Source organism: Mus caroli, chromosome 5 (assembly GCF_900094665.2).
Source record: "Mus caroli chromosome 5, CAROLI_EIJ_v1.1, whole genome shotgun sequence".
Lineage (NCBI taxonomy): Eukaryota > Metazoa > Chordata > Mammalia > Rodentia > Muridae > Mus > Mus caroli.
The window spans coordinates 93176112-93195435 of record NC_034574.1 but is presented as its reverse complement, the minus strand read 5'-3'; the positions used below and the strand labels follow the sequence as shown (position 1 = coordinate 93195435).

Genomic DNA, 19324 nt, shown 5'->3' with positions numbered 1-19324 from the left:
AAAAAAAAAAAAGGACCAGTGGCTGGAGGCTGTGACAAAGTCACCACAGGAGCTGCAGACAAGGATGAAAGCCAGAGGCTTCACAGAGGGATGCCTTTGAAATGCTTTAGCTTTAACTTTCATTTTGAAACCATCCCTGTTTAAAGCTTGAGTTTGCTGTTCTGGGATGAAGACCCGTCTGTATCTCCTGCCCCCAGATGGACTGGTGATTAGCGCCTTGTCTCATGTGCTCCCTCTCCTGTCCACGTTCGTGTGTACGTGCATTCGCCTGTATCCTTTGAAATCTTTTGAGACTGTTCTAAACATCATACTCTTTTCTGCCAACGGAACGTCAGAGCGCATTTCCTGATAACAAGATAACTTAACATAGACACAGCACTTACTGAATCCAGCAACTTAATGATGTGGCACTAATCAGAGGTCTAATCCAGGATGGTAAGAGTGAGTTGTGAGGCCTCTCTATAATCTTTTAGTCTGGAACAATCTTTTCTTTGATCTTCCAATGTTGACGACTTTGAAATGGAGTGGCCAAGGTCAGTTTCCCTGTAGAGTGACTCAGTTGGGGTCTCCTCATAGACCCTTATTACTGGACCCAGAGTGTGCCTTTAGGCAGGAAATCTACCCAAAATGATCTCGTGTTCTTAGCTTTAAGCGAGAGGTGTTCGATCCCACCTGGTCATGTTCTGGTGGCATGAACTTTGATTGCTTGGTGAAGGTGGCCTCTGCCAAGTTTCTGTGCTGAAGATGACGTGGCAAATGGTTGAGCCGTGCAACACCTCAGTGTTTAATGTACTATGAGACTGTGTAGATATGTCTTCATCAATTTTTAACCCACTAGTTTTAGCTTACATTGGCAATGCTTCCTAAATCCGTTACGCCCATGACTGATGCCAAATAGGGATTTGCAGCCATCATTCCTTCTGCCTCTGTTGGTTGGCATTCTCCTGAAAGGAAGAGGGGTTATGTTTTTGTTGTTACTGCTTATTTTGGGCCCATGAATCCTTATTGAATAGATTATACTTAATGGCTGTCAGTATTAATTTTAATGGCCTGGTTGCTTGAGTTTATTCAGTTTGAGGGATTGCAGATAGACTCATACCCCACATTTGGTCTCTCCCATCCATTCTTGCTATTTCTTTTCTTTGCAGTGCTGAGGATTATATCCAGGGCCTTGTGCCTACTAGGCAAGCACTTTACCTCAGAGCGACACCCCTAGCCCAAACCCTGATGTTCAGACACTTTCCCCATCCCCACAATAGCATTTGCCAATTCCGCATGAGCTTTCCTGCTCTCATTCTGCATTGGGTATTTCTCCCGAGTTCCAATTCCCGTTAATGGGTGATAGTACTTAAAGGGCAAGACCTGGGGGCCAAGTGTGTTCACTGCTATCCAAATGCCAGGCCATTGCCTTAATCTTATTTCTTATTGCTGTGATAAAATGGCTGCTAACGCAACTTCAAGGAGCAAGGGCTTATTTGGCTAACAGTCCTAGGTTTCCCTGTGGTCAAGGTTATAGGAAGTGAACATAGCTGGTCTCATCATACTCACAGTCAAGAGCAGAGAGCAATGAATTGATGCATGTGTGCCAATGTTCACCTCACTTTCTCCATTCACATAATCCAGGTGCTCAGGGAATGGTGCCACCCATGGTGGAGTAGGGCTTTCCACTTCAATTGATGTAATCAAGAGAAGTCCCAAGAGACATGCTCACAGGCCCAACCAATCTAGATAACCCCTCACTGAGACTTCTTTCAGGGTGATTTGTTTTTATTTTTCAAGACAGGGTTTCTCTGTGTAGCCCTGGCTGTCCTGGATCTCACTTTAGACCATGCTGGCCTCGAACTCAGAAATCTGCCCGGCCTTCAGGGTGATTCTTGATTGTGTCAAATTGACAATTAAAACTAAGCATCATGGCCACTTTTTTCAACCAAACTTTTTACACATAAAGTAAAGGAGTACAGAATACAACCCACTCCTCTGACCAATGACTCTTCCCGACCTGAACACGGGAACTCTCATGAAAGGGCTATCAGAGACATTTCTATTGATTTTTTATTCTTGGAAAATTATCAGAGGCATTTTATTCTTGGAAAATTTCATACATATATACAACATGTCTTGATCGTATGCATCCAGCCACTCCCTGTTTCACCTCTCAACCCTAGTACATCTCCCTCCAAACTTCATCTTCTCCCTCCCCTCTCCCCATACGCCCTGCCCCACATCCTGATTCCTCAATGAGTCCAATTGATGCTGCTGAAGAGGTCATCTCAGGAACTTTTGAAAATTCTACCAGGCCCCTTCCCTCCTGGAAGAGAAAGGTCATGGGCACCCCTCCCCTCCGGAAGGGAGGGGCTAATTACATTCCTCAGACCACAGGGAGGAGGGACCAACCACAAGCCACCTGCAGGTAGGGGAGGCCCTGGGCTCATAGACACATTCCAAGACTGTTGGCCACCTACCTCATTTCCTAAAGACAGATCAGTTTAAAAGTCACATTGTCCTGCCAATCACATTGTACCCAGTGGCTGCTGCCTTGAGAACTATATAAAGGCTCACTGGATAGGCTGTGTGTGGTCTTTCTCTCTCTCTCCATGTGCATGGCAACCCCAACATGTTGGAACAATAAATTCCTCTTGCTTTTTGCATCGATTTCCTGCTCTGAGACGTTCATTCACTCAGGGAGTCCCAGTAAGATAAGGCTCGACAGAGTCTTATACTACCTTTACACGTTTGAGTGTGGGGTCATCCACTCAGACATGGGTGATCTATCGGTAGCCACTCCTCAAAGAAAAGTGATCCTCCCACCTCCAGCAGCCATCAAGAGCCAGTAGCTCCCCTGCTAGAGCTGAGGGTTTGTAAGTCCTTCCCCTACCCATCCAAACCAGCATTAATGCAAACCTTTAAAATGCTTTTGTGGGGCTGGGAACTAGCCCAGTTTATAAGGTGCCTGTTGGACGAACATGAGGACCCAAGTTTGAATCCCCAGAACCCACTTTAAAACCTAGGCAGAGTGGCTCATGCCTCATGCCTGTAACCCAGCACAGGGGTAGAGGCGGAAGGGAAGGACAGGTATACAGGAAGTTCATTGCCCAGCCAAGTAACAGGATTGGTGAGCTCTCGATTCAATAAAATACTCTGCCTCAAAAACAGAAAGGTAGAGAGTAACTGAGGGGATACACCTAAGGCCAGCCTTTGGCTCTGTGTGCGTGTACATCACACACACACACACACACACACACATTAACAAGTACAGCCTCCTCCCAATAACATGCTTTTAAAAAGGATCATCCAGGAGTGCCGGCTTATACCTTTAATTCCAGGAAGCCGAGGCAGATGGATGGCTGCAAGTTTGAGGTCGACTTGGGCAACATAGTGGGTTTGAGACCAGCTTGGGCCACACAGTGAGGCTTCCTTTAAACACTCTAAATAAGATCCAACATCCCTTTACCCCTTTGCAGACTTTAAATTTTGTCAGCAAACACCTTTCGAGTCACTAAGATTGGCTTCTAAACTCCCTCCAATTTCTAAGTCCTGGCGTAGGTGGAGTATCCTATCAAGACAAGTGCCAGCGGCCAGCAGCTAGCCTCTCAGAGGTACCTGCCAGATGGCGGACACCTGTGCCAGGCCCCCGGCGGAGACTTTCCGGACCAGGTTTTACAGATTGTAAGCATCATCTGTAAGTGAATTAGTGCTGACTCAGTATTAATGGTGGGGGAAGCACTGAAGGGTCTCCCAGGCTACCCCGTACAGTGTTGGCATATGAGCTAGACTGGATTAGCAGAGCCCTGAGATGATTGATTTCCAGTGACTTACAACTCCCAGGAGGTGGGCAGTGAGCCGTTTCCTATTTGACTTCTTGACAGAAGGATGCCTTTACCCAGAGTGCACTCTGGCACACTCACGCAAACGATCTCTCCCCTCTCCCAAGCCTGCCTGTCTCAGCAGATACGTTGACATGTTAGGACTGGTTTCCTTCTCACTACTTACCGGAAGCACAGACAAGTTATGAATAGAAGCAGAATTCCCTTTGGCTGGGTTTTGAGCCCACCTGGAACGTTCTTTTGGACTTTTAAGCAACCAGAAAAAATTGAATTACAGAACGTAACAGCCACACTGTGTCTGCTCAGGAGTGAACATCTGTTTCCAGGGGTGCCAGGGGAACCCCAAGCACTGATCTGTTTTCATCTCTGGGAAAGAGGCACGCTCTGAGCTGTGTGCAGCCTGCCTTCCCTCTTGTCAACAGTGGAATGCAGCCTGAGTTGTTTTCTTTTGAGGCAGGGTCTCACTGAAGCCCAGGTTGGCCTTGAACACAGAGTGCGCCCACATGCCCAGCAGAAATTTGTTCTGATCATGAAATAAAGCAGAAGGAACGTAGTTTCATCCAGGCAGGCTGCTTCTGAGGTACACTGCCTTTGCCCGAGTCCCCGGTGGCATGAGGAGTGACAAGTGTGGAGAAGAATCTCTAAGTGATCAGCGTTGTTCACCAGGGACCTTGGTTAGGGACATCATCCATGATAGGTAGTACAGGCTAGGGCAGGGGACTGGTGTAAGACAGTGCACTGCACACCAGCGGACACGCTTGTCATTAGTGCTATGAAAACATACAGGAGCAGAAACAAGAACATGTTCAGTGATGGGCTGAGTCTCAGTGCTTCATGTGGTTCTACAGGACAGGGCTCACCACCGAGCTCAGGACACGGCCCACGGCAGAGCTCCTCAGGACAGGGCTCACCGCCGAGCTGGGACTATTCTTATATATGTTTTTTCTTTCTTGATTATGTTTTAATTTTTAAAAATGTCAAGCTCAAAAAAAATTTCAAGGGAGGTGTATTGAACCGATGTATAACTTTACCTATGATTGCCAGCTTTAAACCTCTGGTTGAATTTCGAATATTTGGTATGTGCGTGCGTGTGTGTGTGTGTGTGTGTGTGTGTGTGTGTGTGTAAGTTTGTGTGTGTTTGTATGTGTTGGTGCTTATGTGTGCCTGTGTTTGTGTGTATATGCATTGTTTGTGTGTGTACGTGTGTGCATGCATGTGGTGCTTGTGTGTGCATGTGTTTGTGTGTATATGTGTGTGTATTCATGTGCATGTGTGTGTGTGATATGCACACATGCACTTTTTCCTAAGCCATCTGGATGTTAGCAACACACTCACCACCTTTCCATCTCAAAACTGCACGTCTAAGTTCAAGTGCATTCCCTACATACCTCAAAACAACAACAAACTAGGAGTTTTAATGATCATATGACTATTATCTACTGTTCAGACCACAGTCAAATCCCCTGTATTCCAGCAGTGCCCATCATCAACGCTTACTGTTGTGACGATCCTGATTGAGCGTCTCTCCTCTGCTTTGTAGTCCTGGCCATAGAGCCCAGGGCCTTCATGCCAGGCAAGTACTTTTAAGATGGGACTTTTTGGTTAAGGAAGATAAGAACTTTTTCAATAACAGTATGCTTCCTTAATATTACAAGAGAGAAATCTGCACATCTGATAGAGCATTAATTCATCTCTCGACCCTGCCAGAGACACTTCTATTTGCAGATGAAAATTAACACAGAGAGTTAGACCTAGCCAAAGCTCAGGTGAGAAGGGATTGCAGAATGCTCAGCCCTAGATGGGACATGTATACCTCACCCCCTCTTCCAAGGCGGCTCAGAGGTCCTTGTGGAAAAGGGGGCAGAACAGTGTAAGGCCAGAGACAGTGGGTGGCTACAAGGAAACGGTGTGTTCTGGACACGCAGGGCAGCTGCACATGTGGACTAACAGCGGTTGTGACATTGTCTATAAGATCTATGCAAGCCTAAACCAGACTAAATCCCATGGGGGCAGGGCCTGAAATCCCATGGGGGCGGAGCCTGAAATCCCATGGTGGCGGGGCACTGACTATTGGTAGGTGCTGGGAGAGGGAGAAGCTATGTTCTCTAGGTTGTCGCCCCTGGTCAGTTGACACTGCTGTAGTGGAAAGCCTCTCATTCAAGAGTGGGTAACACAAATTTGTCTTAATGGGTTTTTTAGTTACTTTTCTATTGTGATAAAGCTGTAACCAAGGCAACTTATGAAAGAGAGGGTTTAACTGGGCTTATGGTTTCAGAGGATTGGAGTCTATGATGACAGTGAAGAGCTTATGAGAGCTAACTGAAAATGATGGATAAGGAGCAGGTCTTTTGAAACCTCGAAGCTCCTCCCAATGACAGACTTCCTCTAGCAAGACCAGGCCTCCTAATCCTCTCCCAGAGACCAAGTAGTCAAACATATGAGGCTATGGGAGCATTCTCATTCAAACCATCACAACGGGTTTAATTTGAAAAGGGACACAGATTGTATGGGAAGGGAGGAGTGGGTGGGTCTGGGAAGAGCTGAATATTGAGTGAATATGATCAAACAATTTTTCTAAAAGAACTGATAAAATATTCTTAAAATCTGCACATAATAAAAAAGTTAGAAAATGAAAACTAAAGAGGATCCCCTACAGACTCATATAGTGGAGAGACACTGTCAAGTTCACCTTATAGATTCCCTCCATTTCCCTATGTGCAAACACACATTTTGTTTGTTTAAAAAGTGGGTTAACAGCATACGTACCATTTTGAAAACTACTTCACGGGACTGCTTTGATGGTCATTCTATCATCGCACAATATCCTTTTTGTTAAAATTTTAGCCACAAAACTAATCGGCCTTTAGTCATCTCAGAGCATAAAAGAAAAGAGAAAAAGCATTTTTTTTCTCATCGCTGCCTCTTGAAGTGACTCTAAGACTTAACTATTTCTTTCCAGAAACGTCTATGTGTACATTATTATGCATACATAGAGAAAGACACTTTCTACTATATGAATGGGACTTACTTGATTAACGCGCATCACAAAGTGGTCGGTTGAAATCTAGTCTGTGGAATCTCAGCGTTTCCCCCCGTGTTCTCACTCTGGTGACCATTCTTGTGGCCAGGTGTTCATATACAGCCACAGCTGCTCCCTAAAGCCAGCGTCCAGAAGATGATGATCTGCTAGCTTAAAAGTCATGGACAACGTAAGGACATCTCTGCCACTCTGTCCTCTGTGCCAGCTTCACATTCACACCAGCAGGCAACACTGAAACAAGTCTCACTGTGTAGCCCTGGCTGTTCTGGAACTCACCATGTAGACCAGACTGGCCTTGAACTCACAGAGATTTGCCCATCTCTGCCTCCTGAGGGCATGCACCATCTCCTCCGAGGCAGCACTGAATTCTTAAAAACTTGGAAAAGTGAAGTACATGACATTTGTAGGAACTGTGAGTTAGACCTACACTGTCCAGTGTGGTAGCCAATGGCTACAGTTAGCTACCGAGCACCTGGGATGTGGACAGCCTGAAGAGAAACGTTCTGTGGGAGAAAAATACATACCACATTTCTAAGACAGAGCATAGAAGAAATAAGGAGAAGTCCCTCAATAATAATAATAATAATTCTGTCTCTCTGTCTGTCTCTGTCTCTCCCCTCCGCCAGTGTGTATGTGTGTCTGTGTGTGTCTGTGTGTGTCTGTGTGTGTGATACATATGTGGAGATAGCACTGAATTCCGTATTGAATTCAACCGTCAAGGTCAGCTGACCTCCTCTAGCTCTCTATGCTTCGTTTTGTGAGGCAGGGCCTCTCACTCTGCTTGCAGCTCAACAACTCAGTCAGACCATCTGGTCAGAGAGCTGCCGGGAGCCTCCTGCCTCTGCCCCCTCAGCACTGGGGTTTTAGGCCTGTGACACCACATGGTTTTACAGTGGCCTCTGGAGATCCAGACTCCAGCCGCCATGCTCACACAAGCACTGTAGCCTCAGAGCCACACCCCTATAACTTTTACACTCCTATTGAAATGGTAATATTTGGGGTACATTACATCGAGTACAGCACACTACTAAAATTAATATTACTTCCTTGCTTTCAAGGTTTAATGTGGCTACCAGTACACTGATAAGTGGTTTGTTTTATTTTACATTACACTTCTATTGATCATCCTAAAGTAGGACCATGACACGGTTTCTTCGAGGGTCAAACCTGCACCATCAGTGTGCCCTCTTGATCTTCTCACTTCCTGTTCCTGCCCCACCCACCTTTGTCACAGTTATTCCCTGGTCTCTTAGAGCCCAGGTAAGTCCTTGAACACTTCAGGACTTTCTTAGGAATGACCAATAGAGGTTACGATGTGATTGTAACGTGCATTAAGTCTGGCCTATCAGAACCTACTGTTGAATATAAACTCCAAATTGCACTTTTTTATAATTTGTTATTTTAGAATATATACAAATTTAGGCTTTCAGCATGGTGACTGATTCAGCATGTTCCTTTCAGAGTGTCCCCCCTGCCCCAACACACACCCAGGGTAGGAACAGATGGCATACCAATACACAAGAGCCAGGGCATCAGTGGGAACTGGTCAACTCTGTGCCTCCCCGTCCTGTCCTGTTCTCCTCTTATGTCCCATCCTCTACTCTCCCCTTCCCTCCTCCTTGCTCCCCTGCCCCATCCCTTCCTCTCCCTTCCCCTATCCTGTCTTATCCTATCTTACTCAATGACATGTAAACAATGGAATGGCGTCTATAGTTTTAGACTGGAGTAGTCAGCACTATATGTTGGCATTTAGTCTAGGCTCTGCCCCACGGTTACCTGGCAACAGTCAGGTGTGCCTGACTCACTATAAAAGGGGCTGCTTGCCCCCCTCCTCTCTCTCTTGCTCTCTTGCTCTGTCCTCTCGCTCCTGGTCCTCTCTCTCCCCATTTGCCCTCCCCCCCCACATGCTCACCGCTGACCTCTACTCCTCTACTCTTTCTCCACCCCCCCCACCCTCTCATCTCCCCTCCCTATGCCCCAAATAAGCTCTATTCGGGATGCTTTAGCGTGGACTTCGGAGGCATCCCTCCCTACACCCCACTGCACATTCATCAACATTCCTTCTCTCCTTATCTTTTTATAAAACACAACACTATATGAACAGGGCAGGAAGGAAGTCCATGAGGTGACTGTAGGACTCTGGCTTCTCTCTCTGTCAAAGTTCAGTTTGCTCATGTCTTCTAGTTCACCCCAGCTTTCCCTTTGGTCCGTCTCTAAGGTACACACTGCCTGGACTCCAACGCACCAGAGGCGCACACACCTTTCCCCAGTCACAGGTGCTGGCCACAGGCAGGTTCTTCTGTCCTCCACCAGCTGCTTCCTGTCATTCCCAGGTCAGAGAGAAATAAATGCAGGCTAAGAGGGAAGAGAGAGGCCTGTGGGTCAAACAGGCGACCCGATTTCTTTTTGCGGTTCTATTGTTGGCTCACAGTTTGGTTTTTGAATCCCTTTCTCGATGGTCTCAGCTTTACAGTTACAGACACAGCGAGAGCAAAGCTATCCCTTGAAGTATTTTTGGCTCACTTCTGTGCTTTGGAATGGGGCCCAAACCCTTCCCTCATTCCATTGTTCCAGTCAAAAGCCACTGTAAGGAAGCCATCTGGCGAGAGGACTTAAAACCAAAGCCGTTGTTCCGAACTGTCAGCGTCGCTCCTTTGGCTTTGTTTCGTTTTACTTTTGTGTTAGGCTTAATTGGGGGAGAACTGTGTTCCTAGCCCTTCAGAACGCTCCACTTAGGTCTCCTTAAAAAAAAAAAAAACTGAGTGCATTAAAGAACTGCTATAATCTTTTTAAAAGAATGAGCGCTCCCTGTAAATGAATCCCTACACTAGAAGAGGAAGGGGTGTGTCTTAGGTCTGAGGAGCCGCCATCTTGGCTCCATAACTGTTTTCCTAGTGAGATGAACTGGGGGCATATAGTCTAAGCCTTCATGTTTGCTGCCGTGAGCAGGAAGCAGTGTTCTCTTCCTTCAGCAACACCTAGCTGACCTCTTCAATATACCCCAAACTCAAGTTTGCATCCTGCTGAATGAGAACTTCCTCCTGTTCTGGTGAAAAACTATCCCAGACCATGTTTAGGAGTTGGATGGGGGGGGGGGGATTGTGTGGGGACAATAGAACTGGAGTGGACAGTGAGAACAGGTTGGAGTGGCTGGAACTTTCTGGAAGGGCATCCTGGTGATGACACTTCATCCAGGCTGTTTTCTCTCTGTAAAAACGACATCTTGGAGTGGGCCAAGGGCCATCAAGCCCACCACAAGCACTCAGAGACATTTGCGGACCCCCATAACGCCTGTTGAGGCATCTTCTTCTCCCACGTTGGGTAGCTGCTGGTCTGCAGGCATCAGGATGCCATTGAGAAGGGCAAGAAGCTGATGCTGCTGATCTGCTTGCTCTGCTTGTTGACCCTGTGGTCCAGTTCCAGAGAAAGTGAGTGAATGGATAGCAAAGGGACCAGAAGAGGGGACAAAGCAGAGGGCTGCAGTCATATCTCCAGCACAGTCCCCCTCAGCTGAGCTCATTCTGAGATTGGCTGTCCATTAATCAAGTTCTGTCTGTGTTTGTTTTGAATTTGAAGTTTCATATGTGGCGGGTTTCCATTAATCCTGGCTTCGTTCCCTCTGATTGGCCTTGCCTGGCAGAATTCATGAAATTTGTCAGTTTCCTGTCTCTTCTGCCTGAGTTACCCTGAGAAGGCAGAGGGAGGGGTCCAGCCTTATATAGTGACACGCTTGATGCCAACACAGCTGAGTCTCTCTCAGTGCTCTTGCTGCCCCATGGAAATGTGGCACTGGTAGGTTACTGTGTAAAGAAGACGGGACCACTTATCAGGGTGCCTCAAAGCACCCATGTTGGGGGCTGGAGAGATGACTTAGAGGTTAAGAGCACTAACTGCTCTTCAAGAGGTCCTGAGTTCAATCTCCATCAACCACATGGTGGCTCACAACCATCTGTAATGGGATCTGACGCCCTCTTCTGGTGTATCTGAAGACAGCAACTGTGTACTCAAATCTTTTCTTTTTTAAAGCACCCATGTGTTAGCCAAGCCTGTTTAGTTGACTGCCATTTGCAGGGCAAAACTAGTTTCAATAAGCACGCTAAGAAAGGCTGCCTATAATGGGGTCAGCAAAAGGAAAGCGTCCTTTACCTTCTAGCCAGGCACCTTCATGCTTCCATATGCCGAGTTCATGTTAGTCAGGGTCTACAACAGTGGACACTCCAAGAGCATTTATAAACAGGCTTGTTGCTCCTAAAGCAATGGATTTGTGTGTGACCAGGACAACCTTGGAGCCATATCTTTCTCAGGGCTTTCTTTGCAATAACATGGGGACTTTGTGGTTATTCAAGACCATCTCAGACAGGCTGGAGTCAGCTGGGTACCTTTCAGTTCAGAATCTGTTCAGGCTGAAACTGTGAACAGATGCTGTGCCTTTGGTCAACCCCAAAATCCTTGCATGAAAGGAAGTGTGCTGCAGACTGTCCTCCTGAGCAGAGGAGTGGAAAATTACTCAAGAGGAAACTGCCCTGATCCAGCCATGCTCCCACTGGCCAGTGAACAGATTACTAGTGTCTCCATTTCATCATAAAATAGGGTAGCAGCGATACACCACAAAGCTTTGGGAAGATAGCTTGCAAGTAGAAGTATGGCTGGCATATAGTCAGAGCCTGTGCACATAAGTCACGATGTCACCCAAAGGTAGCTGCTGGGCGTGATGCAGAACTGTGTTTTCCTCTCTGCTTCCATTGTCTCTGCTCTTTCGGGCAAACATGCTGAGTGCCATGAGCTTCAAGTCTTAGAGCAGAAAATTACACAGTGTTTTCTCTGTTAGCAGTGATGTGATTTTCTGATTTTGAGTTTTTACCCTACAAGTAAATATTAAAAGTCATGGGGCCGGAGATACAGCTTTGTGGGACATATGTACCTATCATGCAGGAGGGCACAGGTTCAATCCTGAGGTTGCAAAACTGCCAAGAAGGAAAATGGGGAGGGAAGAGAGAGAGAGAGAGAGAGAGAGAGAGAGAGAGAGAGAGAGAGAGAGAGAGAGAGAGAGAGAGAGAGAAAGAGAGAGAGAAAAGCACAAGGAAGCAGAATCAGCCGCAGCCCTCACACACAAACACTGCCGCTATTAATATCACACCGTCTCTATGTTTAGGCATAGATTTGATGTATTTAGTGTGATGGCAGTCACACTGCACATGTGATTTTATGTCTCGCTTTTAACTTCAGATTACATTATACACACCATTGTCAAAGCCTTCGGGCCAATCCTTCAGTCAAGTGTGTCATAGTTGATTTAACCAACGCTGTGGTTTGATATGTATGTCACTTCCAGTTCTGTGATATAAATGATGTCACTATACAATTTGTCATGCTTTGGGACAATCAACCCTCAGATTGATGTCAAGAGCCCGGATGAGAAGGCAAAGACTCTTCTGTTTTATTAACAAGACGGAGATGATATAATAGCAGTCTGAATTTCTTAGCCCTCTCCGATCTTGTCCCTTAAAAATGTTGGATTACGATTCATTATGTGTGTTCTGGCAGGACACATGTCCCAAGGCTGTTTCTAAATGTAAACTGGAGAACAAAGACTATTTTGACAAGTTCCTTGAATCATCACCTGGGAACATCTCTTTCATCACTGGGCCAGTGACCACCAAAGGGGCCCAGCTATCAGGAACCACCACTCGGATCATCTTTCCACGAGTCTCCTTGAGCTTCTGCTGGAACCAGTGCTGTGAGGATGGCCCTAAAGATTAGCCTCTGTCTCCCCAGGTGTAGAGAAGGGCAGGGAACCTACAGACAGTGAGAAAGATGCTGCAATACAGGGCAAGCTCCAAGAAAGCACAGAGGACCAGCTCCTAACTCTCACTGCAAGGGAGAGGAATGGTGAGGGTGACTGAAGGTCTCACAGAAGGAGCTGGAAGTGGTCAGGATAAGGACACGTAGGCCAGAAAGGTTTTTAAGCTGTCAAAAGCACCACCATGCACTATTTAAACATGCACACACAGTGTAGCCTATGAGAAAAGTAATACGTAGATATGAATAGCAAACTGGAGCTTGAAGTCCCTCTGGCTCTGATTATTTGCTCAGTGTTCTTTCTGTCATACCTGACTGTTTGAAAGACACAAGAACACTGTGGGAAAGCACTCTTGTCCTCTGGTAATTATCCAGCGATCACAGGGACCCAGGATCCCAAGTAAGCCTTAGAGTCACTGAACTAAATGGACATCCAAGACCCCCATGCTGAAGTTTGAATTCTGTCATGTTCGTGCAACTGGTTTTCCCAGTCATGCCAGGCAGTCAGGCCGTATCAACCAGACAGGTTCCTTACAGGAATCAGGAATCAAAGTCATTGCGTGTTGAGGGTGAGCTACAGGGGAGGACCTGGGCTTGCCACATCAGCTCTCAGTTCTCCTTATCCAGGGCTGAGTGCCAGGCTTCCTAGCTGGCACAGGAATGAGCCTTGGGAGCACAGTCCAGGGCCTTTCCGAGGACGTCCCTTACAGAGCTGCTTCCCTGCTTCCCTGCTTCTGTCCTGCTCTCTGGGGCAATAGTTCCTGTCCCATCCCACAATGGAACATTCTGTCTCTGCCCCCTTTTCACTGCCCCCAGGGTGTGGGGTCCACAAAACATGTCGATCCATCTACCTGTTGGAGATGTTCCTGGGTGTGACTGAGACAGAGGACCTGAAGGACCCACTTCCGTCTATTAACACAGACTTTGCAGTTCAGTGACAGCCAAACCTCTTTTAACCATCCTAAGCAACAGCCCACCAAAGCCAAGCATATCTGAGAGCCAGGCTTGAGGGTGATTCCTTCATCCTGCCTAATGGAGGAAGACAGGATCCTTAACAGTATCAGGAAAGCATCAGAGCTCAGGCTGTATGGTCATATCTTCTCTAAAAGGCCAGGTACCAAGGCTCTAAAACAAGTAGTCAACCATGACTGGCATCCAGGGGGGAGTGGGGGAAGAGTGACACAGAGACTACTTGGACCTCAGAAGGCACACCTTGTATCTGAGCAGATTGCAGGGCCACATGGACTTTCTGGGGTTTCTGTGACATTCTTGGGTTCCTCAGGGCTTAGAATTCCCTGCTCTGGTGTCTGAGGCCCAGTCTAGAGCTTGCAATGGTGTCTGTCAGGCATGAAGGGTGGTCTGGTGGTAGCATGCTTACTCAAGGTTGGATAGACATGCAGAGGACAGAGCTAGATGTGACGCAGGCCCAACTATGAGCGCCACCTATCCTCTTGGCCCAAGTGCTACTGGTATTGGGGTTACCCTAGAAGTGAGTCATGTATAAGGCTGAGATAGGTCTTCCTGTTAGAGAGTGTGTTTAGTTTAAACAAGAAGGGAGTTTATTTCTCCTACAATTAAAAGCAGTCTGGAAGCATATTACTGTAGTAATGGAGCTCTGGACTTGATATAGAACAAGGATGGGCAGGGGCAGGGGTAGGGGCAGGGGCAGGGGTGAGATTGATTGATTTTAGAAACAGGTTTCCAAGGAGGCAAGAAAGGACACAGCACCAGCTCTGTAAAACCTGGGTCCTCTTCCTTCAGCACAACGGTATTTGCCATGTGGCATCTGTGGTTCCATGTGACATCTGTGGTTCCATGTGACATCTGTGGTTCCATGTGACATCTGTGGTTCCATGTGACATCTGCTCTCCGTGATTTAACGTTCCACGCTGTCCACTGAGCTCCAACCAGGAGTTGTTTGGTAGAGGTCAAGAGGCACACTTCTGAGTTTTCTCAGAACACACACACCCTATCCACTCTACTCTTGTTGGCCATATCTGCCCTCAAGGGAAAAGGAAACGACATGCTCTTGGTGAGTACACTGTGCCTTTGAGTAAGGTCCTGATTTGTTTTCTTTGTAAAGATTATTAAAAAGAAAAAAAAAAGAGAGAACAGTTTAGAGGATGAGAATATTGCTCAGTGGGTGAGAGTGTTTACTCTACAAGCATGGGGACCTGAGTTCAAGTCTCCAGCACCCAGGTGTGGCTGCACAGGTCTGGGATACAGCATTGGGAGAGGGGGAGCAGAGACAGATGGCTCCTAGGAGCTTGCTGACTATTTTGCCAAAGTGTCGAGCTTCCAATTCAATGTGAGACTTTGTCTCAGGTGTCAAGACAGAGAACACTAGAGGAAAACACTTGATGCCCTGCTCTAGCCTCTGCAGGAGAGTACATGTGTGCACTCATACACATACATGCACACACACACACACATAATACACATACAATGTTCAAGCACAGGCACACACACATATACATACACATACAGTGTTCAAGCACAGGCACACACACATATACATATACATATATGCACACACATACACACATGCACACACATACATACATGCACACACATGCACACACATATATGTACATACACACATATACACACAATGCACACACATACATACACACATATACACAATGCACATGCATTCATATATACACACATACACACGTACATACAATGCACAAACATACACATGTACACACACATATACACTATGCACATGCACACACATATATACACACACATACACACAGTGCACATGCACACATACATACACACACATATATATACACACATATACACATACACACATATACACATATATACACACATACACACACACACACACACATGCTCACAAAGGTGGTCTCATACACTCCTACCCCACACATGCATAGCACCCCTGTTATCAGTATCTTTCAGCAATGAAATGCTTGCCCTAACTGATAAATGTAGACTGACCATCACTCTCAGAAGCCATGGCTCACATAAGGGCTTAGTCTTGGTGTTGTATTCTATGGGTTTGGTCACATGTACATTACAAGGTCACATATTCAGAATCATCTGAGTGTTTCACTACCCAACAGCCCTGTGTGCTCTCCCTCATCACTCATATCCCCACAGCACCTCCAACGTGCATCTCATGCCTCCATAGTTCAGTCTGTCACACCACTGGACTCCCACAGGACGAAGCCTTTTCAGGTCACCTTCCTTGAGGGAGCAATGTGCATTGAGGTTTCCTTCACATCTTCTCACTACTGGGCAGCTCAACGCGTGTTAGCACTAAATAGGGATCCACACACTGCTCAGTAACACCTCAGTTTACCTAGCTATTCACTAAAGGACATCTTGGTGGCAATTATTAGTAAATTATTAATATCCACATGCAGGGTATTTCTGTGAACATAACATTTTAGACCCATTTGAGAAAATGCCAAGAAACACTATGGCTGTGTTATACAGTAAGGCAATATTTAATTTTAGAAAAAAAAATAGCCAAGCTGTCTTCCTAAGTGTCTGTATCATTTTGTGCTCCTGCAGGCTGTGGGTGAGAGTCTCTGCTGTCCCACATCCTTGCCAGCATCTGATATTGTCACAGTTTTGGACTGAGCTACTCTGATTGATTCGTAACACCTCATTATCTCGTGATATGCCTTTCCCTGATGGCACGTGACTTACAACCTCTTCCCATGTGCTAATTCTCCACTAGAGAGCCTTTCTTAATGAGATGTGTGCAGATGGTTGGCACCTTTTTACTGGTCTGTACTTTTCTTTTAAAACATACTTATTTTGTTTTATTTCATTCTTATTGGTCTTTAGCTTTGTTGGTCTTATTGCCTGTGTGTGTGTGTGTGTGTGTGTGTGTGTGTGTGTGTGTGTGTGTGCACCACATGTGTGCAGTGCCCGTGGAAGCCAGATGAGGGCATCTGATCCTGGAGTTACAGATGGTTGTGAGCTGCCATGTGGGTGCTGGGAACTGAACCCAAGTTCCCTGCAAGAGCAGCCAGTGCTCTTAGCTTCTGAGCCATCTCTCCAGCCTCTGCCTATTTTCTTAATCTTAGGTTTTCAGAGCTCTTTGTATATTTTGAAAATCAGTTCTTTTTCAGATAAGACTTTTGTAACTATTTCCCCCAGTGTCTTTGGTAGAGGAGACCATATCAGGGACAATATCAGTGCTCTCTCCCTCTCCCTCCCCTTTCCCCTCCCCTTCCCCCTCCCCTCCCCTCCCCTCCCCCTCTCTTCTTTTCCCTCCCTCTCTCCCTCCCTCCCTCCCTCTCTCTCCTCTCTGAGATTATATTTGGGGTTATACCTAAAATTCACCCATCAAATCCAAGGTTATTTAGGTTTAATCCTTTGCCGTTTTCAAATAGTTTGACCGTTCTGTATTTTATCTTCATGTCTGTGGCTAAATGCAGATTTTTAATATGAATATGTCTAGCTACTGTAGGACTCTCTGTAGAAAAGACTGCATGCATGTTCTATTTTATTGCTTTAGCTCCTCTGTTATACTCAGCTGACTATTTTTGTGGGTGTATTTTTGGACTACATCCTGTTCCATTGATCTGTTAGTCTGTCCCCCCAGTACCGTCCGTACTATCGTGATTACCGCAGGTGTTCAGTTCATCTTGGAGCCAGATGGGTTTTCCTCCTTCACTTTGTCCTTCTCCTTCAATGTGGTGCTGGCCATTCTGCTTGTCTCTCGTGTACCAGCTATAGCATCGTTTTGGCAAGTGAGTTGCTGGGCTTTCAGTTAGAATTACAGTGACCCTGGATCAAACCAGGAAGAGCCGGTGTCTCTATGATACTGAACCTTCCCATCCATAAGCGTGAGGTGTCTTCATTTATTTATCTAACTCTTGGATTTCTCCCATCGGAGTCTTGTAGTTTCTCTCAAATGGAGTGTGTGTGTGTATGTGTGTGTCCCTGGAACTGTTGTTGCAGACAGCTGTGAGGCCACCTACTGTGTGTACCAGGAACCATGATCAGAAAGCACTCTTAACTGGTGAGCCATCTCTCTAGCATGTCTGTCTGTCTGTCTCTTGAGACAGGGCCTTGCTGTACAGCCCAGGTGGCCCAGAGCTTACGATCCTACTGCCTCAGCTTCCAGAATGCGGGGACTAAAGGCAGACACCACTGTATTTGCTCTCCTTTTATGATTTTAATATTTTATGATTTTAATATTTTATCATCGCAGTGTCTTTCTTTGATGAGCAGGGCAGTTACACTTAAAAAAAATTTAGCAGTTGCCCTAAAGTTTATAACGGAGAACTAATCCGAGTTCACTTTGAAGTCATTCTGTATCACTTCACGAACCTTGGTGTTCCGTGTTTAATGCAGAACTTTGACTTGCCCTCTTGTCCCTAATGTCATGGCTCTCAGTCATTTCTCTCATACAAGCAGGGGCTCTGCATACATCTAAATGTACAGTTGTATAGCGACACATGAGATGAGAATTCACAAGTAGACATGACTTTGGGCATCCTGCTAGACCAATAAAGGACACGAAACTCAGGGTTTCTTTTATAGTCATCAATCCTTCCCTAATGCTTTTCCTTTCATTTTGCAAACCGTGTTTCTGACCCATATGGTTCTCTCTCTCTTTCTCTCTCTCCCTCTTCCTCTCTCCTCCCTCTCCCTCTCCCTCTTTCTCCCTCTTTCCCTCCCCTTTTCCTCCCCTCCCCCTCTCACTCCCCCTCCTCTCTCCCTTACCCGCCCCCTCTGACTCCTTTTCATGTCCTGTGAAAAGCAGGCACACACAATTCACACCTTCAGTTTTCTTTGCCTGAGATTTTTTTTTAAATATTATTTTCACTTTTCAAGGATAGTTCTAGTTAACGTTTTCTCTGCTCAAAACGTTAAGTATGTCAGCCTACTCTTTTCTTGCTTGCTCTGTGAGGTCTTTATCATCCCTCCTGTACAGGTAAAGGTGTTTTTATTCTTGCCTTCTGGCTTGCTGCAGAATTTTTTTCTGTAGTTTTGATTTCTTTTGCCAGCCTGTGTATAGGATTATTTATTCCTGCCTGCATGCCTTATTCCCACCCCCATCTGCCCTGCTTTGGATTCTCTGAGCTTCCTTGGCTCTCCTGCCTCTTTCTTCTCTTCTGTTGCTCTCCTACCCCCTGCAGCTTGTTACAGCTTGTACGGTTGATTCATGGGAGACTCTTTTTCCCCAGCTGTGTCTACAAATACTAAAAAGCCCATCCAAGATCTTCATTTTTGCTACGCTATCATTTCCAGTGTCTGTGAGCCCTTAAGGCCGTGATCATGATTTCTGACTTTCCAGGTACACTTGCCATGTGTTCTTGCCCGATGCCTGTTTTATGCAGCAGAGAATCTAGTTGTTGACTTGGTTGCTTTGAATTCCCTCCGACATCTCTGCTCCAGCTCCTGATGCTTGAGCTGCCTCTTCACACTGCTCGCTTTCGGAATGCCTGGCGCTTTTTCTCTTGCCCCCTAGACGTGGGCACAGGGGGAAAATTCCTGAATAGTACAGCAATGGCTTGTGCTGTAAGATCGAATATTGACAAATCCCATCACAAATCCTCATGAAACTGCAAAGCTTTTGCAAGGCAAAAGACACCGTCAATAAGACAAAAAGACCACCAACAGATTGGGAAAGGATCTTTACCTATCCTAAATCAGATAAGGGACT

At 46.2% G+C, this 19324-nt stretch overlaps 1 protein-coding gene across 1 annotated transcript in view; it reads left to right on the top strand.

Annotated features, from left to right (window-relative positions):
* The window catches only part of Scd5 (stearoyl-CoA desaturase 5), a 71733-nt gene that overhangs the window by 25300 nt on the left and 27109 nt on the right, over nucleotides 1-19324 (top strand). The window contains 3 exon segments of the mRNA XM_021163367.1: nucleotides 10077-10243; nucleotides 10246-10296; nucleotides 14701-14740. Coding sequence (XP_021019026.1) covers nucleotides 10077-10243; nucleotides 10246-10296; nucleotides 14701-14740 — 258 coding nt within the window.